This window comes from Leuciscus leuciscus (assembly GCF_965113295.1).
Source record: "Leuciscus leuciscus genome assembly, chromosome: 18".
In the NCBI taxonomy this organism is placed as follows: domain Eukaryota; kingdom Metazoa; phylum Chordata; class Actinopteri; order Cypriniformes; family Leuciscidae; genus Leuciscus; species Leuciscus leuciscus.
This window is the reverse complement of record NC_138742.1, coordinates 21,988,635-22,011,576: the sequence shown is the minus strand read 5'-3', so window position 1 is coordinate 22,011,576 and position 22,942 is coordinate 21,988,635. Positions and strand designations below refer to the sequence as shown.

The following is a 22,942-nucleotide window of genomic DNA, read 5'->3' as shown; positions in this document are numbered from 1 at the left end:
TCCTAAAGCGTCTGAAATAAAGCATCAGGCGCGCTCTGTGAGGAAGGGGAGAGAGAGAAAATAAAGGACTGATGCAGTTTCTGCTGTTTTGTTATATTTATTTTAAATATTCATATTCATTGATCAAAGGTCTATATCTAAAGCGGACTGATATTAGTCTTACTTAAAATGCCTCATTGCAGAGTAGCTAAATGTGTCCTTTCAAATCACATTTTAGATATCACAATATTTCACTTTATTATATTTTACATTGTTTTACATAATTATAACAGTACTGCGAATTCTTAAGTCTCTAAATTAGTCCTTTTTTGAGTCAAGGCTGTATATGATGTTATTATGTATGAGCTCTCCATCCTCTGACTCAATGACTAGGCTTTTCCACAGAAGACATTAGTTGACCTCTTGTCACAGGGCCTGGGAGAAAAATTTGTTCCCAGTTGTCCCCTGCTGGTTTGTGTACTAAGATTATTTGGGTGTGAGAAGAGGTTTAACTTTAACTTTAATCCAAACCCTGCCTGGCCCTGTTCTTCTGTCTGGTTTCATTACATAACAAACGTTTAGCCTGACAGATGTATGTGCCATTCTGATAACCCCTAATGCTGGGCGCAGTGCCCATCAACCGCCTGTGGTTGGCACAGACAAGAGGGTAGAGAGGGGAAGGGCATCAGATTGTGGCAAGGTGACTGTCACTGGAAAGAATGTCAAGGCTGAGTTGTTCTCCCTGCAGACATCAGCCATTGTCAATGACCCTTCGGCTCCAGCAGGTTACTGTGTACAGTACACTGGGTGGAAACTGACACTTAATCATCATCATTGTCATCATCATCATATTTCTAATTTTTTTTTCTTTTATATCTAAGTGACCTTTTCTCCAAATAATGTCATTTCTTGTTTTCTTTTGTGGCACTTGCTCACTGCACTGAAGCTCTTTTGTAAATCATTCACGCAAAACATAACCAAACTTGCATGCAAATAATACGCAGATTTACGGATGCAAATCTGACGCAAATTTTTTTTTCATGAACAGCAACTTAGTGGCCTAATAAAGTGCACATATACTGTGAATGTTTAACTATTTGAAAGGTTTCCTAATAAAATTCCAAATATATATACTGTATATTTCTCTCAGTTCTTTCTGTACGTTTCACAGGTAATAGTCCTCCTCTTCTATGTCTCCATTCCCTTCCTCAAATCCCAAAGCCTCAATGTTGTGTGTGATGTCATCAATTCTGCGGTTAAAATCCTGGGAACCGGAGGGCAGGGTCCAGCCATCGTAGTCACGGACTGCTGTGGCCGACGTGTTGCTCATGCTCCGCTTGATCCGGCCAAAACTGTCCGTCAAAATCCCACCCTCTCGGATCCCAATGTCTTCCAGAAATGTCTCGAACACTCCTACGTCTTTATCTGGAATGAAGGGCCTCATGCCTGGTTACAGGGGAGAGGAAATACGTGAGAATGCAGCATAGTCCTGTATTCTTAGAGAGTAGGAATTTGTTGGATTATAATTTAGAATACTTGTCATATAAAATGTTAACTATTAAAATAAATACATTATAAAGACTTTCATATAAAAAAAAAATCACTATTCAAACATTTTAGGTCAGTAAGATTTAAAAAAATAAAAATGAATACATTTAATCAGCAAGGACTCACTAAATTTATCACAATTGGCAGTAAAAACTTCTGTTTTTAATGAATGCTGAATTTTTTTTACTAGTTGCCACAAAAATATTCAGAAGCACAAATGTTTTCAACATTTTTCACAATATTACTGTAATTTGGATCAAATTATCACAGCCATGGTGAGCATAAGAGACTAATGAATAGTAGTATACATATTTTTAGAAATAATATAAAAATATTTTTGGAAGTATTATATATTAGTATAATTCAATTTTATTTTTATTTAAACATTTCATAATTTACACCACATAATGTGTGGTACAAACCCCTGGTATGCAGTGTTTTCATGTTTTGGGGACTTTCCATAGACATAATGATTTTTATACTGTACATTACTTTAACCCCACTCCTAAACCTACACATCACAGAAAACTTTATGCAATTTAGCGTAAAAAAAAAAAAAAACCTTTCTGTATGAATTATAAGCTGTTTTCCTCACAGGGACCAAAACATATCCCCAAAAGGACATGGATTCAGACAATGACATCTTTGTGGAGACATTTTGTCCCCATAATGTAGGTTTACCAGGACACACACGGACACACACACACAAATCCACTTCACGTTATGAGATCTCTAGACCAGATAAACATATAATTCCATTTAAACTGTTTTTTCCCTTGAGAATGTCGCTGCATTAAAAAAATTTTGTGATGAATTGTCTCCATTCAGCACTGCAACTGACTACTAACACTAACTGAATGGTGATTGCAGTCAAAGAGTGGACATTCTCACACTCATTCAGACCAGTATTAAGCTGACTCAGCCTTTTGCTTGAGTGTCAGGATAGATGAGGTATAAGTGGCTCAGTAAGTGTTATGTAATTGTGTCTGTCGTACAAAATTGCTGCGAGTTGCTTTATCCTTTACCAACTCACGTATCCACAAGGTATTTTAATCAACTTGGACAAGTTTGCGTCGCAGTGGGAATACTGTGCAATTCATTTGAATTATTGAATGACTCATATTCTAAATATGTATTAGACACAGATATATTTGGGATGGTAGTTATTTATAGTTGTGAATCGTGGTCATAGAGCTATTTATAGTCTGTGTGTGTCATGTTTCTTTTCCACAGCGACTGGTGTTGTTTTAGTGAGTTTTGTAATTCTGTCATGCTGTGAAAGTGTGATGTTGTTGGAAAGGCTGTCGGGCCATGACTGCTCCAGTGCAAGCAAGGTGCTCATGAATATTCATTAGGCTTCATGTTACTCTAATCCCTCTAATGAGCTAATGACAGACAGACAGCAATTACACAGACCCTGAATACAATGGCAGTTCTGATAATTCATGACTTTTGAAATATGACTTGCATAAAGAGAGGATCTCAGCATGAAATAAACCCGGTCGTACAAACAAGCCCCTTGAGAATTTAAACAGGCACTCAAATTGTTCAAAAGCAGCAAAGAAAGAGAAAGAGAGAGAGAATGGTGACTTTTGTATTGCGTGTTTCTCACCAAGCAGCAGGAACTTGCGTGAGTCTCCATAGAGCTGCAGCAGGTCAGTGCAGAACTGCTCTATCGGAGCACCGAGTCTGTATTCTCTCAGGAACAGAGCAAACTGCTGAATCTCCTGAGGCGTCAGCTTGCTCCTCAACTAAACAGTGAGAAAACAATACAACAGAACAACATAGAGACAAAATTATTAAGGATAACTGCAGGGAAAGAAATCATTCATCCCTGAATGAAAATTATGCTTGTCATTTACTCAACCTCCCAAAGTTGCTTGTTTTCAGACTGGGAGTATTGGTATATTAAAATAATCACGATTCTGTGATTTTAAAAGTTTCAAGAATTGCATGTTCTTCAAAAAAAACACACACAAAAAAAACATTGGTCCCACTATATATTAGGTGTCTTTGCCATATGTAACATTTAAATTAATAATTTGATACAATGCACTTATTGTGTAAGTTTTTACATTGCACTAATATTTAAGAAATACCTGAATGTAATTAAAGCTGTAACTAATTTCTGTAATTACATCTCTTCTTACACTGTTGACCCTTCCTTTACATGTTAACTCACCCTTAAACCTTCCTATCCCACCGAACCTGTCCCTACCCTTATACATTAAAGGGATACTCCACCGAAAAATGAAAATTCTGTCATCATATACTCACCCTCATGTTGTTTCAAACCTGTATGAATTTCTTTCTTTTGCTGAACAGAAAGGAAGATATCTAGAAGAATGTGAGTAACCAGACAGTTTTAGATACCATTGACTTCCATAGTATATTTTTTTCCTACTATGGAAGTCAATGGTATCTAAAACTGTCTGGTTACTCACATTCTTCTAGATATCTTCCTTTCTGTTCAGCAGAAGAAAGAAATTCATACAGGTTTGAAACAACATGAGGGTGAGTATATGATGACAGAATTTTCATTTTTCGGTGGAGTATCCCTTTAACTTTATACCTTAGGAAATATTATTTCACTGTACATCTTGATTTTATGTTTTTTTAGCACCAGCCAAAGAATTTCAACGTAATAGAAGATCTAGATCAGATTTGTGAGATTCTTTACTTTAAACTTGTTTTAATACAGTAAAACAAATAAACCCCGGCCTGAACTAATAATTACAATTTTTAAACGTTTGTCTTAAATTTCAGTCTGTTCCTCACACAAAGGCTTTAAAAGACTTGAAATGTAGCACAAATGTTATAGACAAATTTTATGATGATTTCTCCTGTAGACAGCGTGCACTTAAAGTCCCCCGGTGTGAAAATCAAGGTTTTAATGTTGTTTATATGTCTAAGTGGTGTTTTTCATATGCTTTAAGACAAACCATGTACAAATTCATGCCAACAACACCATTGCTGAGTATTTTCTCCTTAGAACTGCAATGAACCAAAGACAGTCTCAAAAACGCGGTTTGAAATCGCTGGTGTTTTTGACGTCACAAACTACCTTGTAACCAATCAGGTCAACGTGTGATCGTCAACGAGTGGATCTCTGAGCTGGTGTGAGTGAGAGGAGGCGGGGCTGATTTGCATATTCATAGAACCACGTATACTAAACGAAGCAAGGGTGTAGAGTTACATTCAAGCTATTTTAAGGCATGATTTTCAAGGAAAAAACGTTTAAATATGTAATTTTGGTGATCAAAGATGAGTTTTAAGGGATACAATTACGGACTACAGGGGGACTTTAAATGGGTTTGCGAGGGAGAGTAAATGATGGCATTTTCATTTCATTCTTAGTAGAACTGTCCTTTGAATTACATAATTTTATATGCGTAAGTATCTTACAATGATCATGTACTCCTGCAAACTGGCATTAGAGGGCTCAGAGTCGCTGTGTGTGGAGGCCAGGCTTCGACGTGACTCATGGCAGGAGAGAGATGAGCTCTCACTGTAGTTCTCACTATAATACGGATCAAATGCTTCCTGTGAACCATCACTGTGAGGAGAGATAACACACATGCACAGTTCATGAAGTCAGATGTGACAGAGCTTCAAAGCAATTTTGAACACTGCACCCCCCCCCCCCCCCCCACCTCCAATACATATAAATAGATTTGAAAAAAAATCGGCAAAAAACAGACTGCAGCATTATGTTAGTCAATAAAAAAATGGGTGTGATGGACTACCTGTTTGTCCAAACAATGGTAGACAGGGTTTTTATTTTATAATAGCTTTTGAGCTGCTAGTGACTGAGAAGCCAATTCATAAAATCAAAACGTACAACCTAAAAGAGTGCAAGAATGTACTGATAATTCCTAAACAGATTTTGCGAGATTATAAGGCACAAACAGACACTCACTATGAACTGCAGCAGCTGAAGTCTGTGTCATAGCCATATGTCATGTCAGTAAGGCAGCTGTCACCTTGGACAAGAATTGATGGAGAAAAACAGACATGTTATTTATTTTATTGAATTTTATTATAGTATGATTTAATATTGAGCAGAAAAAAAAATACTTTTACAACTTTATACAAAGTAAATATTTTCCAGATAATATTTTGCTTCAAAATTCAATTATTTCATTTAGTAACAATGTTGTCTTCATTCATAATTGATGTTTTTTTTAAGGAAGGTGTCCATCACAAGGATCATCATATTTATGGGATCTTTGCATCAACAAGTTTGAAAACCCTTGGTTTAGATCAATAGTTTCCAACTGGGATTAATTTAGGGCGTCACTAGACCCGTTTTACTAGGACACGAGCTTCTGAACAACTCTATATTGCAGTTAAAGACAATTTATATCCATTTATATCCAAAACAGGAATTAAAAAACACTTTTTTGATGAGGCCTGTGCCCCTGATAAAAGGCTAAAAACGCCTTTGTCACTCACTCCTCTGCAGCCAATAGCGGTCAGGCATGGTGTAGTGATATCCCGCCCTGTCGACACATTCAATGGTCTGATGTCCATAGATGATCTGAAACATTTGACAGATGAGGGCGCAGTACTCCTCTGCAGAATCCTGTGTGTGTATAGGTGATCAATACAAGAATCAAATAAAGAGAAAATCAATGTTCTAGTGCTAAACAGGGATCCAGCCACATACAACTTTTATATGCCTCACATTTCTGCGTTTCTGTCTCACACAGATGCATAATATTGCACACCCACAAAAGCAGCCAGACTGTAATGTGGGTCAACACAATCCCATCCATATTAATGTCCGCAGGCACACACAGAGGCGCACAGATCACTGACACAGCATGCTGTTACATAAGTCTGGGCATTACATCACAGGGGAGTCTACTCTGAGCGCAGTGTTTACATCACAGCTGACACAACTCATCTCGTCAGCAGCAGCACAGCTACAGCTCACCGGGAGCATTCTTATCCCTGATGCTGACACACACTGATTAGGACTTACACAGATAAAGTCATTCTTCATAATCATCTTAAATACAAAAGCAATTATGTATTTATCCAAATGCCACAAAAACAAGGTTTGAAAGCTTGTGTTGTCCATCCATCCACATTAATGGCATTTAACCCATCCCTCACTTCCATCCTTCCATCCAGACATCTCATGTTAACGCTTCCATCCATCCATTCATCCATTATTAACCCTGACCTCCATCTATCCATCTACACACTATATATTAACTCATTCCATCCATTTATCCATCCATCCACATTAATGGAGTTTTAACCCATCCCTCACTTCCATCCCGGACTTTCTTGTTAACCCATCCATCCATCCACCACTTTTTAACCTTTTTAATCATCCATCCATCCATCCATCCATCCATCCATCCATCCATCCATCCATCACTTTTAACATTTTCATCTGTCCATCCATTAACCCTTTCATCCACTGTCCATCCACCCATCCCTTTAACCCTGTCCTCCATTTATCATTCTACCCACCCACTTCATATTAACTCATCCATCCATCCATCCACATTAATGGATTTTAACCCATCCCTGACTTCTATCCTTTCATCCAGACATTTCTTGTTCACCCTTCCTTCCATCCATCTATCATTTTTGAACATTTCCATCCATCCATATTAATGGATTTTTAACCCATTTATCAATGCACATCCATTGCTTATTAATCCATCCACAAGTATTGCGTAATAATATATCCATCCATCCATTCATCCATCCATCCAAATGGCTCATTAACCTCACCCTGTTTTCCACAGCCAGTATGATGAGGTTGCAGTAGGCATCAGGGCATGGCATGGGCTCCAGAGGATTATGGTTCCTCCTCTCCCAGCTGCCATAGGACTTTCCCCTCTCCCAGCTTCCCGTGCAAGCCTGCCTGCGTTCCCAGCTCCCACCTGGCGTGTGTTTCCGTTCCCAGCTTCCACCTGATTTAGTTCCAGTCCCATGCCTCTTCTCCCAGCTACCTCCTGATTTAGTTCCAGTCCCATGCCTCTTCTCCCAGCTACCTCCTGATTTAGTTCCAGTCCCATGCCTCTTCTCCCAGCTACCTCCTACCACCCCACCACCTCCCCGATGCTCCCAGCTGCCCCCTACAGGCCTCCGGTCCCAGCTGCCACTCACTGGCCGTTTCTCCCAGCTACCTCCGCACGGCTTCCGGGTCTGCCTACGCTCCCAACTCCCGCTCACACGCTTCCGTTCCAGGCTGCCACCATCACCGCCCCCAGTCCCAACTCCTCCACCCCCAGTCCCAACTCCTCCACCCCCAGTCCCAACTCCTCCACCCCCAGTCCCACCTCCTCCACCTGCACTACCCTGTTTGGGCTCATGGCGGGAAGAGAGCTTCCAGTCCACACCACAGATGGTGTGGCGGCGCTCCATGGTGCCCCCTGCAGGCCTTGGGTCAGTGTTGCTTATAGTTTGTCTGCGGCTCTCCAGACCAGTTGGCCTGTTCTCCAGACTGTTAACAGCCAGTACAGTGTCCACATTCAGACCTGGGAAGACACATACATTAATGAAGATCCCTCCCATCCTGGATATTATTTATTTCAGAAGCTTACCTTGGAAATTCAAACCACTTACCACTTAAATGTCTCACTTATTTAAATAAAATAAGTGAGACATTTGCAGATGATGCATTTGACAGATGCTTTAATCCAAAGTGATCTACATTCAAGGTATCGATTTTATCAGTTAATGCTTTCCCTGGGAATCAAACCCTTGACCGTGGCGTTGTTAACGCCAAGGCCTTAAACTTTGCTTTGTGTCTCAGACTTTGATATTACATTCCCATATTTATGTGCTTCAAATAAATAAATAAAGGAAAATTAGAAATATGCAATGAACTGTATCCCTAAAATGTATAATGTCAAATTAAGTACAATCTACTCTACTAAAGAAACAGACATTTACAATTGTATGCATTCATTTTTTCTTACTACAACAATTTACTAAAACAGAAAAGAAAGTAACCAGGGTAAACTCCGGTAAGTACATCCTTTCCTGACCTTCCTACTGACCAGTTTTGAGCACCAGTAGGTGCAGTGCATCATCCCGCAGGTAGGAGGCTGCGGCGATTTCATGTGTGGGGATTCTCAGCAGCAGTTTTTCATTGTCTCTCCACGTAAGCAGCAGACAGCGAGCAGACAGACTGAGAATAGAGTCCTGTTCCACACTGGTCTTCAGAGGCAAAACCCTCAGCTTCTATGGATGGAAAGAGAGAGACAGAATGCATAATTTATGCCATCTTCTGAATCTGAAAACAACATTACAATGACTCTGGTTTGAGGAATCGCTCTCACCCTGGCTGTGTCCAGAAGCTGGAGCAGCTCGTCTCTGCTCGATGGGTTCAGGGAACATGACACCCATGTCAGGTGTCCCAGGAACTGTTGGTAACAATTGCAAACATTCACAAAAGTCTAATGTGAATGTGTTATTTGTTGATACGTTTGAATTTTCAGACTAACCTTGACTTCCTTCTCCACATAATCGTAGATGAGTCTCTCTGGGTGGATGAGGTAGTCGGGTGGATAGAGGGGGACGGTGTGAAGGGGTCTACGGTACACGCTGCCTTTGTCCGCCTGTCTCCGGCTAGATTTAGGGAACACCAGCCGCTTTATCGGAGACACAAATCCCTGAGAGAAGAGATTGGATAGAGGAAAGCAAGATATAAAGTGACAACGAGAGATAAAAGGTGCAATTATGAGGAAAAAAATAACAAGTGTGAGATATAAAGTTGCAATAGCCTGTAGCATGAGTTAGCCTATAGCATGAGTTCCTTTATATATATATACGTTTTTTTTATTACTCTCGGGCAGAAACAGGTTTCCATATCCAAAGCAAAGTTAAAAAAAAAAACTCTGTATATTCTTAGTATATTCTTAGTAAAAAGTCCATATATTGCACTATTTAAGAAATATAAGCTTTGTTTTAGTAGCATTACAGGAACCCTTTTCAGATCTGAAATGATTCAGAATATGAGCATGCACAAAAAGTCTTCACAATTTGTATAATTTAAGTTCAGTTGCTTGACGTCAGTTTGTGAAAGCCTGTTTAAATCTGCTTTTATGATGATGTAACACACATCAGTCTGCTGCTCCAACTTTGACATCATCAGCGAGACAGCTGTTCGACGTGGAGGACAGATTAGACACATCATGACCAACTGACAACCTGCTGATTTATTCAGGCTAGGTGTGTGTTTATGCGTGTGAGGAAAAGAGTAAAATATGTAAGGAATGCGTAAAGCTGTGAATCAATCACATCCTGCCGGTAACGGTGTGTAATCTAATGGGGCTTATCAATCATCATGACTGCTTTCAGTGTGTTAGTTAAAACGCATTCAGTTTAAGAGAAGGCAATACAAAATAATCATTCCATCAACCATGAATGATCCATCCATCATTAAACTTAAACACAACTTAATTACTAACTTAAGCTACAATGATTTTTTCACAGAAACACATAATAAGCGAACCCTTTGAAGACAATATGAAGCTTTAATTGGCCTTCTTATACTGTAGTGTCCCATGGCTCAGAGGATTTGCGATCTAATTAGTGGCCCAGAAATAGAGCAGATTTGTTATCCATTTCACGCTACAATGTATGTTTGTTTTAAATGTTTCAAAATCCTCAAACTTTAGTATTTTTTTCCTGATGTGATCAGCGCAGGATGGCACTGATGATGTTGCATATGGATGCAGTAGCCTTCAGACTACAGTTATCTGTTTAGGAAATCTCTTGAGTTTATGTTTAAGTTTGTCCTGCTGCCAATGCAACCGGTCCAACTTGACCCTCTCCGAGCGGGATTCGAACTGGGGTCTCTGGCGTGGGAGGCCGGCGCGCTAACAAGGACGCCTCTTGAGATCAGAGGAGTGAGGTTTACACACACAGCCCTTACTGGCCTACGACAGTTACGCCAGGGAGCTTCAGTCCTCTGAGACGACGCTTTGAACTGAGATGTGGCTCAGAACTGCAATCTTTGGAAACATAACCTCAGAAGAATTGGTATCCAGCACACTGCATATTGCCATATAGAATAATTGAACTCTCTCTGGAACACATTATGATGCCTTTGGGGTTTTTTCTACTTAAAAGGAACACAGTCAATATAAATATTTTAAAATATTTGGGAGGAATTTCTTTGCCTCAGGCAATCAGCACTTAAAAAAAGAAGAAAAGAATGCTAGGCTCTGCACCTCATATGAAACAATGAACGATAAAAATGAAATAAAATGTAAATGCTGAGTTGATGTATGTGATTGATAGAAAATTATACACTATAATTCAAAAGTATGAAATATTTCTTGAGCATCAAATCTATACTCAGTCAGATATATACTGAGTCTTGATGAAGAAAAAACTCATGCATGGATGCAAAACTGTACAATAGAAGGTTAAGACTGTCACTGAAGAGACAAACCACTGTAATTATTGAATGCAAGAGAAACTGAAAATGAATTTGTGTACATGAATATGAAAACATTTGTGTATCAGATAAAGATTAGGGATGGAGAAAGGAAGGTTACGATATGATTGTCCTAGCAATTAGTGCGCTGTAATTTACTTTTGATAAAAGTGTCTGATAATTTACTTGTAAAGCAAGTAAAATCTTAATATTCAAGAAATCTTCATATGTTCTTAATCAACAAACTATAGGCCTCTATCAATGTACATGCATATAAGAAATGAAATTCCAGATGCGTTATCGTGTTTTGCAAACACCACAACAAACAGCATTACTGGCACAGCTATCATCCTACATTGGAATTTTATCATATCATGTGATGTGGTACACACACACATACAGTACATGTAAATGTAAACATAAGTTGTCACATGATCAGGTTAACATAGAATACACAACATACTTGGCAAAAAACAAATATTCCTAAATACATATCCAGCTAGTTTCAATGTATAATGTGACAAAACAACTTACCTTCTTGGCTCGCTTGGGCTCATAGTCCATATTGACCAGCCCGATGGCTAGCTGTGTCCAAGAGTGTGTGTTTGTGTGTGTGACTCTGTTTAGGACAGGCCCAATCTCCTCTCAGCCCTCTGGAGCCAGGCATGACTGGGCAGGAAACACACTTCCTGCTGGACAGGAAACTCCACCAGAGAGTCGGATCTAAAATCCTCAGCACCTCCACTCTCAAAGTACTGATAACACATACTCATACAGTACACAAAATGGGGTTGCACACACAAAGAGTGTTAAGAGTCATATTTTTGGTTTATAACCATTTTTCACCCTCTCTCTGACCCTTATTGTTAACCATAATGTGTTTTCTGCTACAGTGCTAACAAATTAGCAATAGACTTGAGACAACAAAAAACGCCAGCAAGTAGCAAAAGAAAGAAAACTAGTGATGCTCCAACATTTCAGCAGCAAAAAAATAAAAATAAAAAATAATAGTTTTCGGTCCTGGTCAAAATGGTTTTGAAGGTTCACTTTTAATGATCACTTCACTGATGTTAAGTTATGACTGTTTGCATTTATTTTGTGCACTCAACATGGATAAGCTAACAGGTGAACATGTCAGCACTGTGGACGCACTTCAATGTGACCCAAAACAATGCTGAGTAATATTATGTAAAATGAGTTTGACTAAAATATAAAAAAGTGGCTTGTGTCTAAAGAACTTTACTATGACTGGGTTTAATTTGTCAGAAGACCCCGAACAGCATAAAGAGTTAAATTACACAATTATCCAAATTTAATTAACGAAATAGCAAAAAGAGTCACTAACGAGTAGCAAATGATTTCAATTATAAGAAGCTCATCAACAGTGCTGAGACAACATCAAATGGCTGTAAAGTGTAAACAAGCAACAGCACTGAGATGATGTGGGGGAAATGGTTGCAAATTGTAAACAAGTAGGCTAACTCTACATACAGATTGCAGCACTGCGATGAAAGCAAACTTCAAGCAAAAGAAGCAAGTTTAGCTAAATAAACTCTAATAAATTATACAAAGATGGAATCAATGAAAGATTTCATGTGGCATAATTGTAGCTATATTTCCAAAAAGTGTGTAAAAGTTCGTTCCTAGCCTTGCCGTTGACTCCTTGACTGCTCCTCACAGACACAGACTGTAAGTGTATGATCACTTTAAGCACAATGTTAATTTGTTTACAAGGGAATATTAGACGTAGTAGCTAACTGATAGTATATCACAGAGACTATTGAATTGGAACATTACTTTAAATAGTGATGGGAGCTTTCAAAACACGGTTCTTGAAGCTTTCAAAACACGGTTCTTGAAGCTTCGAATCCTTTGCGAATCATTTATTTAGTGCTCACACTGTTGTAATTCACTTGCGCACTGTGTTTATGCGTTTGCATAAGTTTTGTCCACCATTTGACGCCATCATTTAGAACCAGTGATTCGGAGTGCGTATCAAACGGCCAAAAGTCACATGATTTCTCATAAAATTCTGTCATTATTTACTGACCTTCATGTCGTTGCAAATCCGTAAGACTTTTGTTCATCTTCGGAACACAAATGAAGTTATTTTTGATGCGGTAAATCACAAGCTTTCTATAGGCTACCTCCAATGACAGATACGCAACTGACACAGTTTGATGCTTCAACGTTCATAAAGAGATTGTAAAACTAATCCATATGAATTGAGCGGTTTAGTCCAATTTTTCTGAAGAGACTCGATTGTTTATATGATGAACAGATTGAATTTAGGCTTTTGTTCACATTTAACCCGTTGACCTTTATTTTAGGTTTCAGACATTTACACATACCACGTTACACATTAATTTCATGTGTCATAGAGTGTCTGGAAGAGAGTCTCCCGGGAGTGCACGTAAATGTCACATCCTTAAATTTTGACATTCCTGGCAAAAATGTCCCGATTTTTTCACACCTCTTTTTTTTTAGTTTCTTTACAAGCTGTTCTGTCAATTCGAAGTTAGTCGTGGACGCGGAGCTCTCGGCATCTCGAAAATGCCATGCTGATATTGATCCTTGTTTTAGTTCTCCTTTTGTCCCAAAGTCTGCTTGCCATGATCCATAATGTTTGAACGAAACAACAACAGTGTGAGTGTGCAGCTATACGTTATGCAGTTGTCCACGTCTGTCGCCATGGTTACTATGGCAGTACAAGTGGAAACAGGGATAACGCGGATATTACGTCACTGACAGGCGACAATGACCAGGGACGAGCCATTATTTAAAATTGGAATTTCTCCGAAATTAAAAATCTTTGGGAACTTTTGGGATATTGTAAGTACACAACTGCAGGAAATATATCACACTGTGCAAGTGATTTTTGGATATTTTATTACGGATGTAAAATCTTACATATTGTACCTTTAATATAAATTAATAAATAATAGGCCTACGTATAACAGTATTACTAAAGTAATATTAATATTAAAAAATATTAAAATGTAACTTCATAAACACTAATTTTGGAGTTATAATATTAATTTTCAGTGTTTCAATTGGGTGTTTATAAAAGATAGATGCCTTTGAATTTTTAGGACGGGGGTCCCTAAAATGAGGATGATCATATTTGTGGGTTTGTGGAAACCCCTGATGTAGAAGAAATTACAACATTTCACTATGTTCCCAGAGTGCTAAAAAAAATCAACACAATTCTCAGTGGTTTGAATTTGACCTTACCCACTACAGCTCAGTCATATCAATGTTACTCGCAGTTACTCAAAGCATCCACTGGGAGGCAATGTGGCTCAGCTCTTGAGCTTCAATGGGGAGTGGCACTTTAATGTGAGGCAACACAGGAAGATAGCTAATCACTTGCAGAGAGACGGCATGCTCGCTCATTGCCTTGTGCTGGATAAAAACCTGTGTTATATCCTTTATACTCTGTAGAGGAACAGTGTCTTACAGTTAAATTGGCATTGGCAGTATTTTGGCCTGTTTACCCTTGTCGAATTGAGAGAGTTGTCTATTTGATTGTACAGTGCAGTGCAACAGTGCAGTTTTCACCACGCCCTATGACATACTAGAGGAATTTAATGAAACTTTATCATGAGGGTAAGTTGAATTATTCTTACAGTCATGCAGAAATGTGCAGTTTGTCAGAGACATTGTGCTTGGATTGATCTGGATTGTTAAACAGCCCAGGGGAACGTACTGGTAGCTCAGTTTAAGAGGGAACATAAACCCAATGTCATACTGGGACAGTGGCCAACAGACCCTGAAAATCAAAGGCAGATGATCTGGGACATATGAGGAGTAAGCAGTGTACTAGTGCATTTAAAGTCATTGTGCAATCAAAACTTTCTTAATACTTGTTCTTAGTCTTATTTTGAAGGACAATACTTGCTGATGTGACCCAGGCTGTGCAGATGGGGAAAATATTGTTAGTCAAATAGCTATAGGCGTTGTTTTAGGCTCCTGTATACATAATGCAGCCTGACTAAAATCTTGGCAATAGTTAACCCTGTAATTTACAATACACTTTAAAAAGTGTTAACATTTGGATTTGATGCTCGAGGTTGAATTTGACCTTCATGCGCTGGTCAGAAAGCCCCCTAAAAAGCGTTTTATAATTCACTGAAAAACGCATTCAGATTTGGCTTCATTCTGCTATGGAACTCAAATATTATATATTCAAGTCCAGCCGGTGGAATATCCTCCTTCACTTGAAACTATTACATCATATTAGAGAAATATAAAAGATATTGCAAATGCTATACTGCATTGCATGCCATGTACTGTACATGTGGTACCTGAAGGGTTTCTCTTGAGTGTACTGTTGACCTGGAGAGCCTCATTGTGCGTGTCCTCTATGTGTGTGTGCGCTTGTTACAGTAGACGAGGACACTGTTGACCCCCTTAAGGGTATGAGTGGAGAAGGGAGAAGAGTTAATGGTGGGTCAGTTTCCAGAAGAGGGGCCACATTAAAAAGCTCTTAGACTACAAACACACTTTCACACACACACACACACACACACACACACACACACACACACACACACACACACACACACACACACACACACACACACACACACACACACACACACACACAGCACATACCTGTAGCCCTGCTTAATGATCCTGCCGTTACCACGGCAACCTGTGAAAGGATCAACTTACTGGTATTTGCTCCATTATTTAAACCTGCCAAAAGCACGTCTTAAACCAGATGCTAATTTGCGCTGCTCTTGGTAGTTTGCGTTGGTCATTATGGAAATGATCCGGCTGCGTCATTGTTCTTTAATTTGCTTGTCATCAGTAGATCATGCGCTTTTTTGGAATTGCGCTTTCACGCTAATTTGCCGTTAAGTAAATATGGCCCTCAGGATCTGTACGTACAGTAATTGAGAGTTTTTGCTATGTTTCACAGAACCAAGTTGTAATGTTAGCTGTAACTGGACAGTTTTGAGTGTCATTGTTTGTCTGGAACTGGTGTGCAGCTGGCGACTAACAACAAACTTTTGCTTGAATCATTTTTTGTTCTTCCTTGTTGTTCGTTTGTCGGCTTCACTTTATTTTTAATGAAGCATTATTTTGCTTCGGTTTCACTGATAAAGAGACATGCAACACAGTGCCGGCCCAGATGTGGGCCGGATCTGGGCCGACATTGTGTTGCTGTCTGGGTTGCTTGTTCATGCATTTTGGGGGCGGAGCAAGGACGGGAGACATGTTTGTTTGAATTTCAAATATCAACAGTGTTTCTCAGAAATCATTTACTGCACCTTTTAAGCACGGATTCAATGATCCGGTCGGAGAGAGTCTAGTTAACTTAATCTGAATTGGTCTTGTCTGGTTCAAACATAACAAGATCCTCAGAATATGCAGATGAAGTATATCAAATAGAAGTAAAATAATAAAACAAATGATAGTTATTGTTGGTGTTGTGATATGGGCGTGATTATGCAAATGAGCAGCAACTCTCAGAGATCCAAGAAATGGGATGTGATCCATCATGTGAGATTTTGTAGTTTACAGTGAAACTGTAAAACTTAGTTATTGTTAGGTGCGATTTTGCAGATCTATAAGATTTGTTTATGCCCCTGTACAGGGCTATAATTAAACAAAGATTCATGGAAATTCATGTCAAAAGATGTTAGCATTTCAATTTATTCATTGCTTATTGTTCATCCTGTTCATGACACTGTATGATGACTGTGACAATTTCTACAAACTCCTGAATTCATTTTAGCTTTTTTTTTTTTTTTTTTTTGCCTTGTCAAATTACATTTACATTTAAATTTATTCCTTAATCAGAAACTTTTACCCAGAGTGAGAATAATTCAAGCAGAAAGAATTAATCGAAAGGCAAACTCTACACAAGTAGTGCCACTATACCAACTTTCCAAAGTATCAGAGTAGTTCAATGCTAGAGTGCAGAAGGGCTGACTTCTTCAAAGGCTAGGTAGTTAAAGGAACCGTATGTAAGAAATGTATTTCAATTAATCATAAAATGGCCCTGATATGTCACTAGACATTAAGAAATCATGTTCATTTCAAATACTTATATCACTGACAACAGTAGTCCGGCCAGGATATTGTCATTTAAAAGTGAAGTTGCAGCCCTCAACTGATGTTGATGTTGTCATCTTGTGTTTTGGCCTGAAGCGCCACCCTCCACCTATCTACCAATCACGAAGTCAGTAGTGTTTCGGCATCCGGGTTGCCAGCTCTGCTCTAGTTACCACAGCTGCAGCTACAAACGTGTCGGATAAAAAATGTCTAACGTTACGAAACCTAAAAGACCTCGTTATGAATCCAAAATACGTCGTGACAAAGTCCGAAAAAAAACGTACTGTGTAGGACTCGTCACTTGCCATTGGAAGCTCCTTGTAGCAGCCTACGTTCCTGCTGGATCCTGGAGCCTATCTGGCAACCTCGAGTCAGGGGGGAGGGGGAGGGGATACACCGCTCTACAGTAATTTGAAAGTGATTGCAGTACTAGTTTTGGCCACAATCTTATATACGGTTCCTTTAAGTGCTCCTGGAAGAGGTCTTCAGCTGTTTTGTGAATTTTTTACTGGACTTGATTTGAAATTAGAATCATCTTATTTTACCAGTAATGAGATCAGATTTGAGCGAGGTGTGCAGATCACCAATGAGGTTAAAGCATCTAGCAGAAGGAACGGCCTTTGCAAACAACAACACAGTTAACTCCACAACCTCCTGCAATAAAATCACTGTAAGTGTGAACATCCCACTATGAGACAGCGTGAATACAGCCCCCAACCATCATTTGCTCTCCATCAGTGTCTTCAGACTGGACAGCAGGATTCTTGTCTTTGGCAATTACCGACCATGACTCTGTTTTTTTTTTTCCTGTTTTTTTTTTCTGCCTGGTATTTAACCAGGCAATGGAAATTTAAAAGCAACAAGAAAGACCTCATAGACGAAGAGAGAAAGAGAGAGAAAAACTTCAGCTGATGTCTTTTGCTGGTCTTGTTATTGGGGTGATTTCTTTACAATTGTCGTTACTCAAAAAAGCCCTGGAACAGAGCTGAGTAGGATAAGCTGTTAAACTAAAAAGAGATCTTAACATTTTATGAGGTGACAAAAAAGTCTTTCTTTCTCTCAAGCAAGCATTCACACACACATTTTTGTCCCCAATAGTCATTAAGTGCAGCTTTTCATGGCCAAGAAGAGCAATCACAATTGCCAAACCACAAAACCCCCATCAATTCAGAATCTAAAATCATCATAACCACAGCAATGGCCGCCCCTTCCAAATAACAAAATAATGAGTGAAATGAACACATACAGATGTAAAAGGGTTTTGAGGCTTGCGGACGGAGCAAACCAATACTCGCTGCTTTAGTTACTGTAAAGAGAGCTCACACACAGCATTAGAATTCACTGTCAATCATTTGTGTTCTCTCTGTGTGAAATGCAACACAAACACTCAAGACGTTTGCAAGTTTGTTGGTTCCAGATGTCCCAAAAACATTTTCATGAAACACTCAAACACGCATATTCAATTATTTTTTTTTACTTTTTCGAGGCTGTCATCTGAATTATTTTTTTACAGCATTATTTTTATCCAACTACAATTTGATCACAACTTTTTGTCTTACTATATGACATATTTTCTTCATCTTTACAGATAAACAATGCAGCATGACCAGTCAAACATACAGACAACCCCCCCCCCCCCCCCCACCACCCAAAAAAAAAAAAACATTCATACCAACACACTGGCACCATTCTATTGTATACATATAACAAAAGATAATATATATTTATGAATATTCAATTAGAAGAATTATATCAAAGACATGGCCACAGAGTCATTAAAAATAAATCTAATAAATAAATAAGTCAATAATTACAGAAGAACTCTTTTGAGGAAATGGATGATTGATTGAACTCGCTAACCTCACCATTCACAGAAGCAATAATACACAATTTGTACTGTTTTCAGGTCACTGAAACATTAAACTTAGACCAAAACAGTCACTCAGGATGAACCTGAGAAATACTGATTGGTCAGTTTATCTATATTTTACAAATGTCCACTTCTCATCACTGTCAGTTAAACTCTTTTCTAATGTTCAGTGCATAGGCAGAAAGTTAAGTCCCTTTCCTAAATTCACTTCCCATGCAGGTCATGTAAACACCACGTTATTCCCATCCAGCCTGATGTGCACTCTCGGACTAGTCAAGCGTTCCCAGGCATCCGGATGCCAAACATGCTGAGGTCCCACCGTGTAGCACCATGCCGACCATCAAGGATCGGACCGTAACCTCATGGTGGTATCTGCCTCCTGAGTCTCACCTCTGCATAGAAATGCCATATGGAAGGTGGAGGTATGAACAACACTATACCGTAGTCTCATACTCCGTCACTTCTTTGGGGTTGCTGAAGCTCTGGTACTGGATTCGGGGCGTCACAGGAGACGTATTCTCTAGCACCAGGATGGTCTTCCTCAGCCTACGGTCGATAAAGTGGGCGTCCCAGGCCGGGTACCTTTTTCTTGGCAGGTCGATGCGAATAACGGGACCTTCAGTTCTTGATGGACGTGGGGAAGAAGCTGGGGGAACACTAGGAGGCCTTACCTGAAACACAGGCAGGCAACTGTCTCTATCCCCTGCCCCAATCTCCCGATCCCCACCATTAGTCCTCTGGAGTGTTCTGGGAGGGCTAGTAACCACGTCCGGTTGGGGCAAGGGTGTCCCCAAATCCCCAACGCCTCCCAGGCCGATTACCCCCATTCCCTCCTCCCTACAGCTCCACTGAGCGCCCAGGATGGGTCCGTCCGGGTGGAGCAGGCAATAATAGACGAACATAAAGAACGTTCCCAAAGCGTAGCTACACACAACCACGCATACGACGATCAGGGCGTAGAAGTCCAAAGTGCGAGGTCCCCTGTGAATATACCAAGCGGTGGTGAGTGCGACATTCTCAACCAAGGTCACGCAGCAATACACACCCAGCCGAAAGCGGGCACGGCCTTCCTTCACATTGAACCAGCAAAAGATGTAGATGATGCCCACCACCATGTTGTAGATTATCTCCTCCCACTTGGACATGCAGAAGTCGGTCTCGCCCTGGATGATCCAGAAGGTCATGGCGCACCAGTGGGCCACGATGAAGATCCCGAAGTAAAGCTGGAAGACTGATGCGAAGAGGGCGAAGGCGATGGTTCGAGCACCGATGGTGAAGAGATGCCAGAGCATCTGAACAATCACAGCCTTGTAGGACATGGGGAGTTTATCGTCACGAGAGTCGCGCAGAACCTTCTGGTAGGAAGCGATCATCCAAGCTAGTGAAACCAATGAGGCAGATGCAGAGAGACCTACAGAGACAGAGCAAGATATACAGAGAGACAGCTTAAGTAATGAAGCATAAAGCCAGAAAAAACTTTACAAATGTATGCATAATAAACTTGGCCATTGCACTGCTCGCAATGTTCTACATAGATGTTTCTTGCATTACAGTGCTGGTAACAAACCTTACTCTAGGGTCAATGGAGTTACCTTTAAATGTCTGTGCTATTAAACAGGATTTGCTATTGTTCATGTAGCAGTATAAATGTCAACCATTTAACTAATTCTTAACTAACGTGCTCAGCAAGATTCCCTTGAAACTGCTGCCACACCATGACAGTAAACTAGCCATAGATGATGCTAAACCACTGCTGCTTAAAAGAACAGGTTGGACCAGTGCCATGAAGTTCCATGCTGGTCCAAGCTGGTTTATGCTAGTGTGGTGCTAGTCTAGCTGGTAGATTGCTGTTGGTAATGTTAAAATGAAAACATTTTCATGAACTGAAATAATAATCGAAAAAAACTGAAACTAAACAAATAATGTTCAGGATTCCAAAACCAACACACAAAAAAGGCCACAAATATTATTTTTTTACTTTTTGATACATAGCATATTTAAACTTGAAATCTTTACAACCCGCCTGTATTTAAAATGAAAATGCCACTTGATAGCACTTAATTAACAAGACTGCTGTAAAACATTTTTTAAACCATACCAGTTGGTGCATTAACTTTGGTAGCCCTAAATACTAAACAAAAAAACAAAAAAAATAGACAAACTATGCAAATTCTGTAAAACTAAATTCAATTGAAAATAGAAACAGAAATAAAATAAAAATAGCGGAAAAAAAAGAACCCTGCAAGCAAAACTACTTGGTTTTTCTGGTGATGCTGAGAAATGCTTGAGAAATTACGTTTTGCTGGTTAGACTAGTCAGAAAGCTTTACTGGAACACCAGTACAACAGGATCCCATGCTGGGGTCCAGCAAACAAAACACAACACATGCTGGTGACCAGCTCTTTTAAACATTTTCAGCAGGAAATGCAAAGGCAACGATGCGTGAAATCAAGCCTGCATAGCTAGAAGCATTTGCATTCACACACATGCATACAGCAGATTTCAGGTCTGAGTGTGAAAATGACTGGTCAATTTGAAAGAACAGTAATTTAAACCGCACAAATTGTAGAAATGATACACAAAATGAAAATGGATGTTATAAAACCTGAAAATACATTTTTAGTTTGTCTAAAAGGTTAGTTTATAGCTCAGTCTATAGCAGTGGTTTTCAAACCCTGGGTCGCGACCCTCGGGTGGGTCGCGAGACTTAAAAAATGGGTCGCCAGGATTATTTAAGGAAAATATAATTAAATTAAAAAACAAAATTTGTTTTCATAAAATCATAGTCTATAGGCCTATATAAAAGAAACACGCGAAATATGGCTATTTAAACAACCGAGTTTGGTCCATTTCTGTGAGGCGCGGCGCCTCACAAACAAGTTGAGGGAAAGAAAACCGAGACGGCACGCGATGTTCCCGGACGCAGACGCGCGCGCATCGACATAGGCTCGGTCCTGCTCCTCCGTGGTATCGCGGTTGCGGCACAGGCGATGAAACGTCAGAAACAACAACAGGTGACTAAGCTATCGTTATATGATCCCGCTCTTATTCATGCAAATGCTTTTAAACCATTCATGCGCGACAAGACAAAAGAGAACGCGCTGTCAGTAAATGTCCTCCTGACACACACACATACACACGACCCAGTCGACGCGCGCCAGTATAAGTTCTCTTTCGCGCTAGAACGAACAACACACATGTATGCCAAAATGTCCGTTTTGTCGAGTATCCTCACAAGAACAGTCTTAAATGAGTTAAATAAAATCTTAAATGAAAGTAAAGAGTAGTGAGAGAATGGGATGCGTGAGATCGTCAGCTGGGTGATTCTCTGAATTGGGTGCCCTTCAAGTCCCCCAAACATACTTCAAAGATTTTCAATTGAAGGAAATCACAAAATGCATTTTAACGCTGTCAATTAATAGAACCAGGTGCCTTAGCATTATAATGCAACACAATTGCTTTTTTTTATTTTTTATTTAAAGATAATGAGTTGCCTAAGTAGTAGACAACAAGCATGTTTGCATGTCCTCACTAACCATCATTACATTTTCACTGAATATCAAACAAATAAAAAGTGCAATTAATACCAAAATGTTGCTGCTAATATAATCATATGTTGGTCTACTTTAACTAAAATATACATGTATATATAAAAATACATTAGTTATATATGAAATTGCAATATTTATACACGTCCTCCAGTTTGTCTTCAACCCCGTCACGCCATACTATTTACCCCCATATAAAAATAATGGATCAATCCCTGTGGCATCACATCCAGGCAGTGACATCACACAAGTCTCTTGAAGAACATGCTGCAAATAAAGGCATGTGTCAGTATCTTTTCTTACCTATATTTCATGTTTTTTACTGTCAGATTAAGATTGTCAGGCTCAACATTTCAACTCTGTTATATGACTAAATGATAGTAAACAACGGTTCAAGAAGAATTAAATAATAGTTTTGCAAAACATTAACATTTTATGCTGTCCTAAATGTCATGTGGTGCTACTGTCTTAGCTAAGCTAACTGTCTTAGCTACTGTTAGCCAAAAACTTCAACCC

General features: G+C 39.4%; 2 protein-coding genes across 3 annotated transcripts in view; both read right to left on the bottom strand.

Moving 5' to 3' along the window:
* Positions 1-77: 77 nt before the first annotated feature.
* Positions 78-11,622, bottom strand: ccm2l (CCM2 like scaffold protein). Of its 2 annotated transcripts, XM_082144498.1 has the most exons (11): positions 11,477-11,622; positions 9,003-9,170; positions 8,838-8,921; positions 8,556-8,739; positions 7,587-8,030; positions 7,282-7,502; positions 5,983-6,112; positions 5,447-5,510; positions 4,933-5,083; positions 3,140-3,278; positions 78-1,425 (listed from the first exon to the last, which is right to left on the bottom strand). In XM_082144498.1, exons 1-11 carry the CDS (start codon positions 11,504-11,506, stop codon positions 1,145-1,147), a joined length of 1,896 nt encoding a protein of 631 aa, XP_082000624.1. In that variant the 5' UTR covers positions 11,507-11,622; the 3' UTR covers positions 78-1,144. The 2 variants fall into 2 exon arrangements, with proteins under 2 accessions (XP_082000624.1, XP_082000623.1); XM_082144497.1 differs by having other exon boundaries at positions 7,282-8,030.
* Positions 11,623-17,897: 6,275 nt separating this feature from the next.
* xkr7b (XK, Kell blood group complex subunit-related family, member 7b) overlaps positions 17,898-22,942 on the bottom strand; it is a 78,850-nt gene continuing 73,805 nt past the window's right edge. Inside the window, exon 3 of the mRNA XM_082144503.1 lies at positions 17,898-20,289. Coding sequence (XP_082000629.1) covers positions 19,313-20,289 — 977 coding nt within the window. The 3' untranslated portion in view covers positions 17,898-19,312. The remainder of the gene's footprint in view (positions 20,290-22,942) is intronic.

What these genes read in the sequence shown, in the direction of transcription:
- ccm2l (XM_082144497.1), bottom strand. Translation starts at nt 11,506, where the DNA reads ATGGACTATGAGCCCAAGCGAGCCAAGAAG. An exon ending in TTCAGCTGCTGCAGTTCATA is followed by an intron (nt 5,084 to 5,446) that starts GTGAGTGTCTGT and finishes CTCTCCTCACAG; the next exon opens with TGATGGTTCACAGGAAGCAT. An exon ending in ACGCAAGTTCCTGCTGCTTG is followed by an intron (nt 1,426 to 3,139) that starts GTGAGAAACACG and finishes CCCTGTAACCAG; the next exon opens with GCATGAGGCCCTTCATTCCA.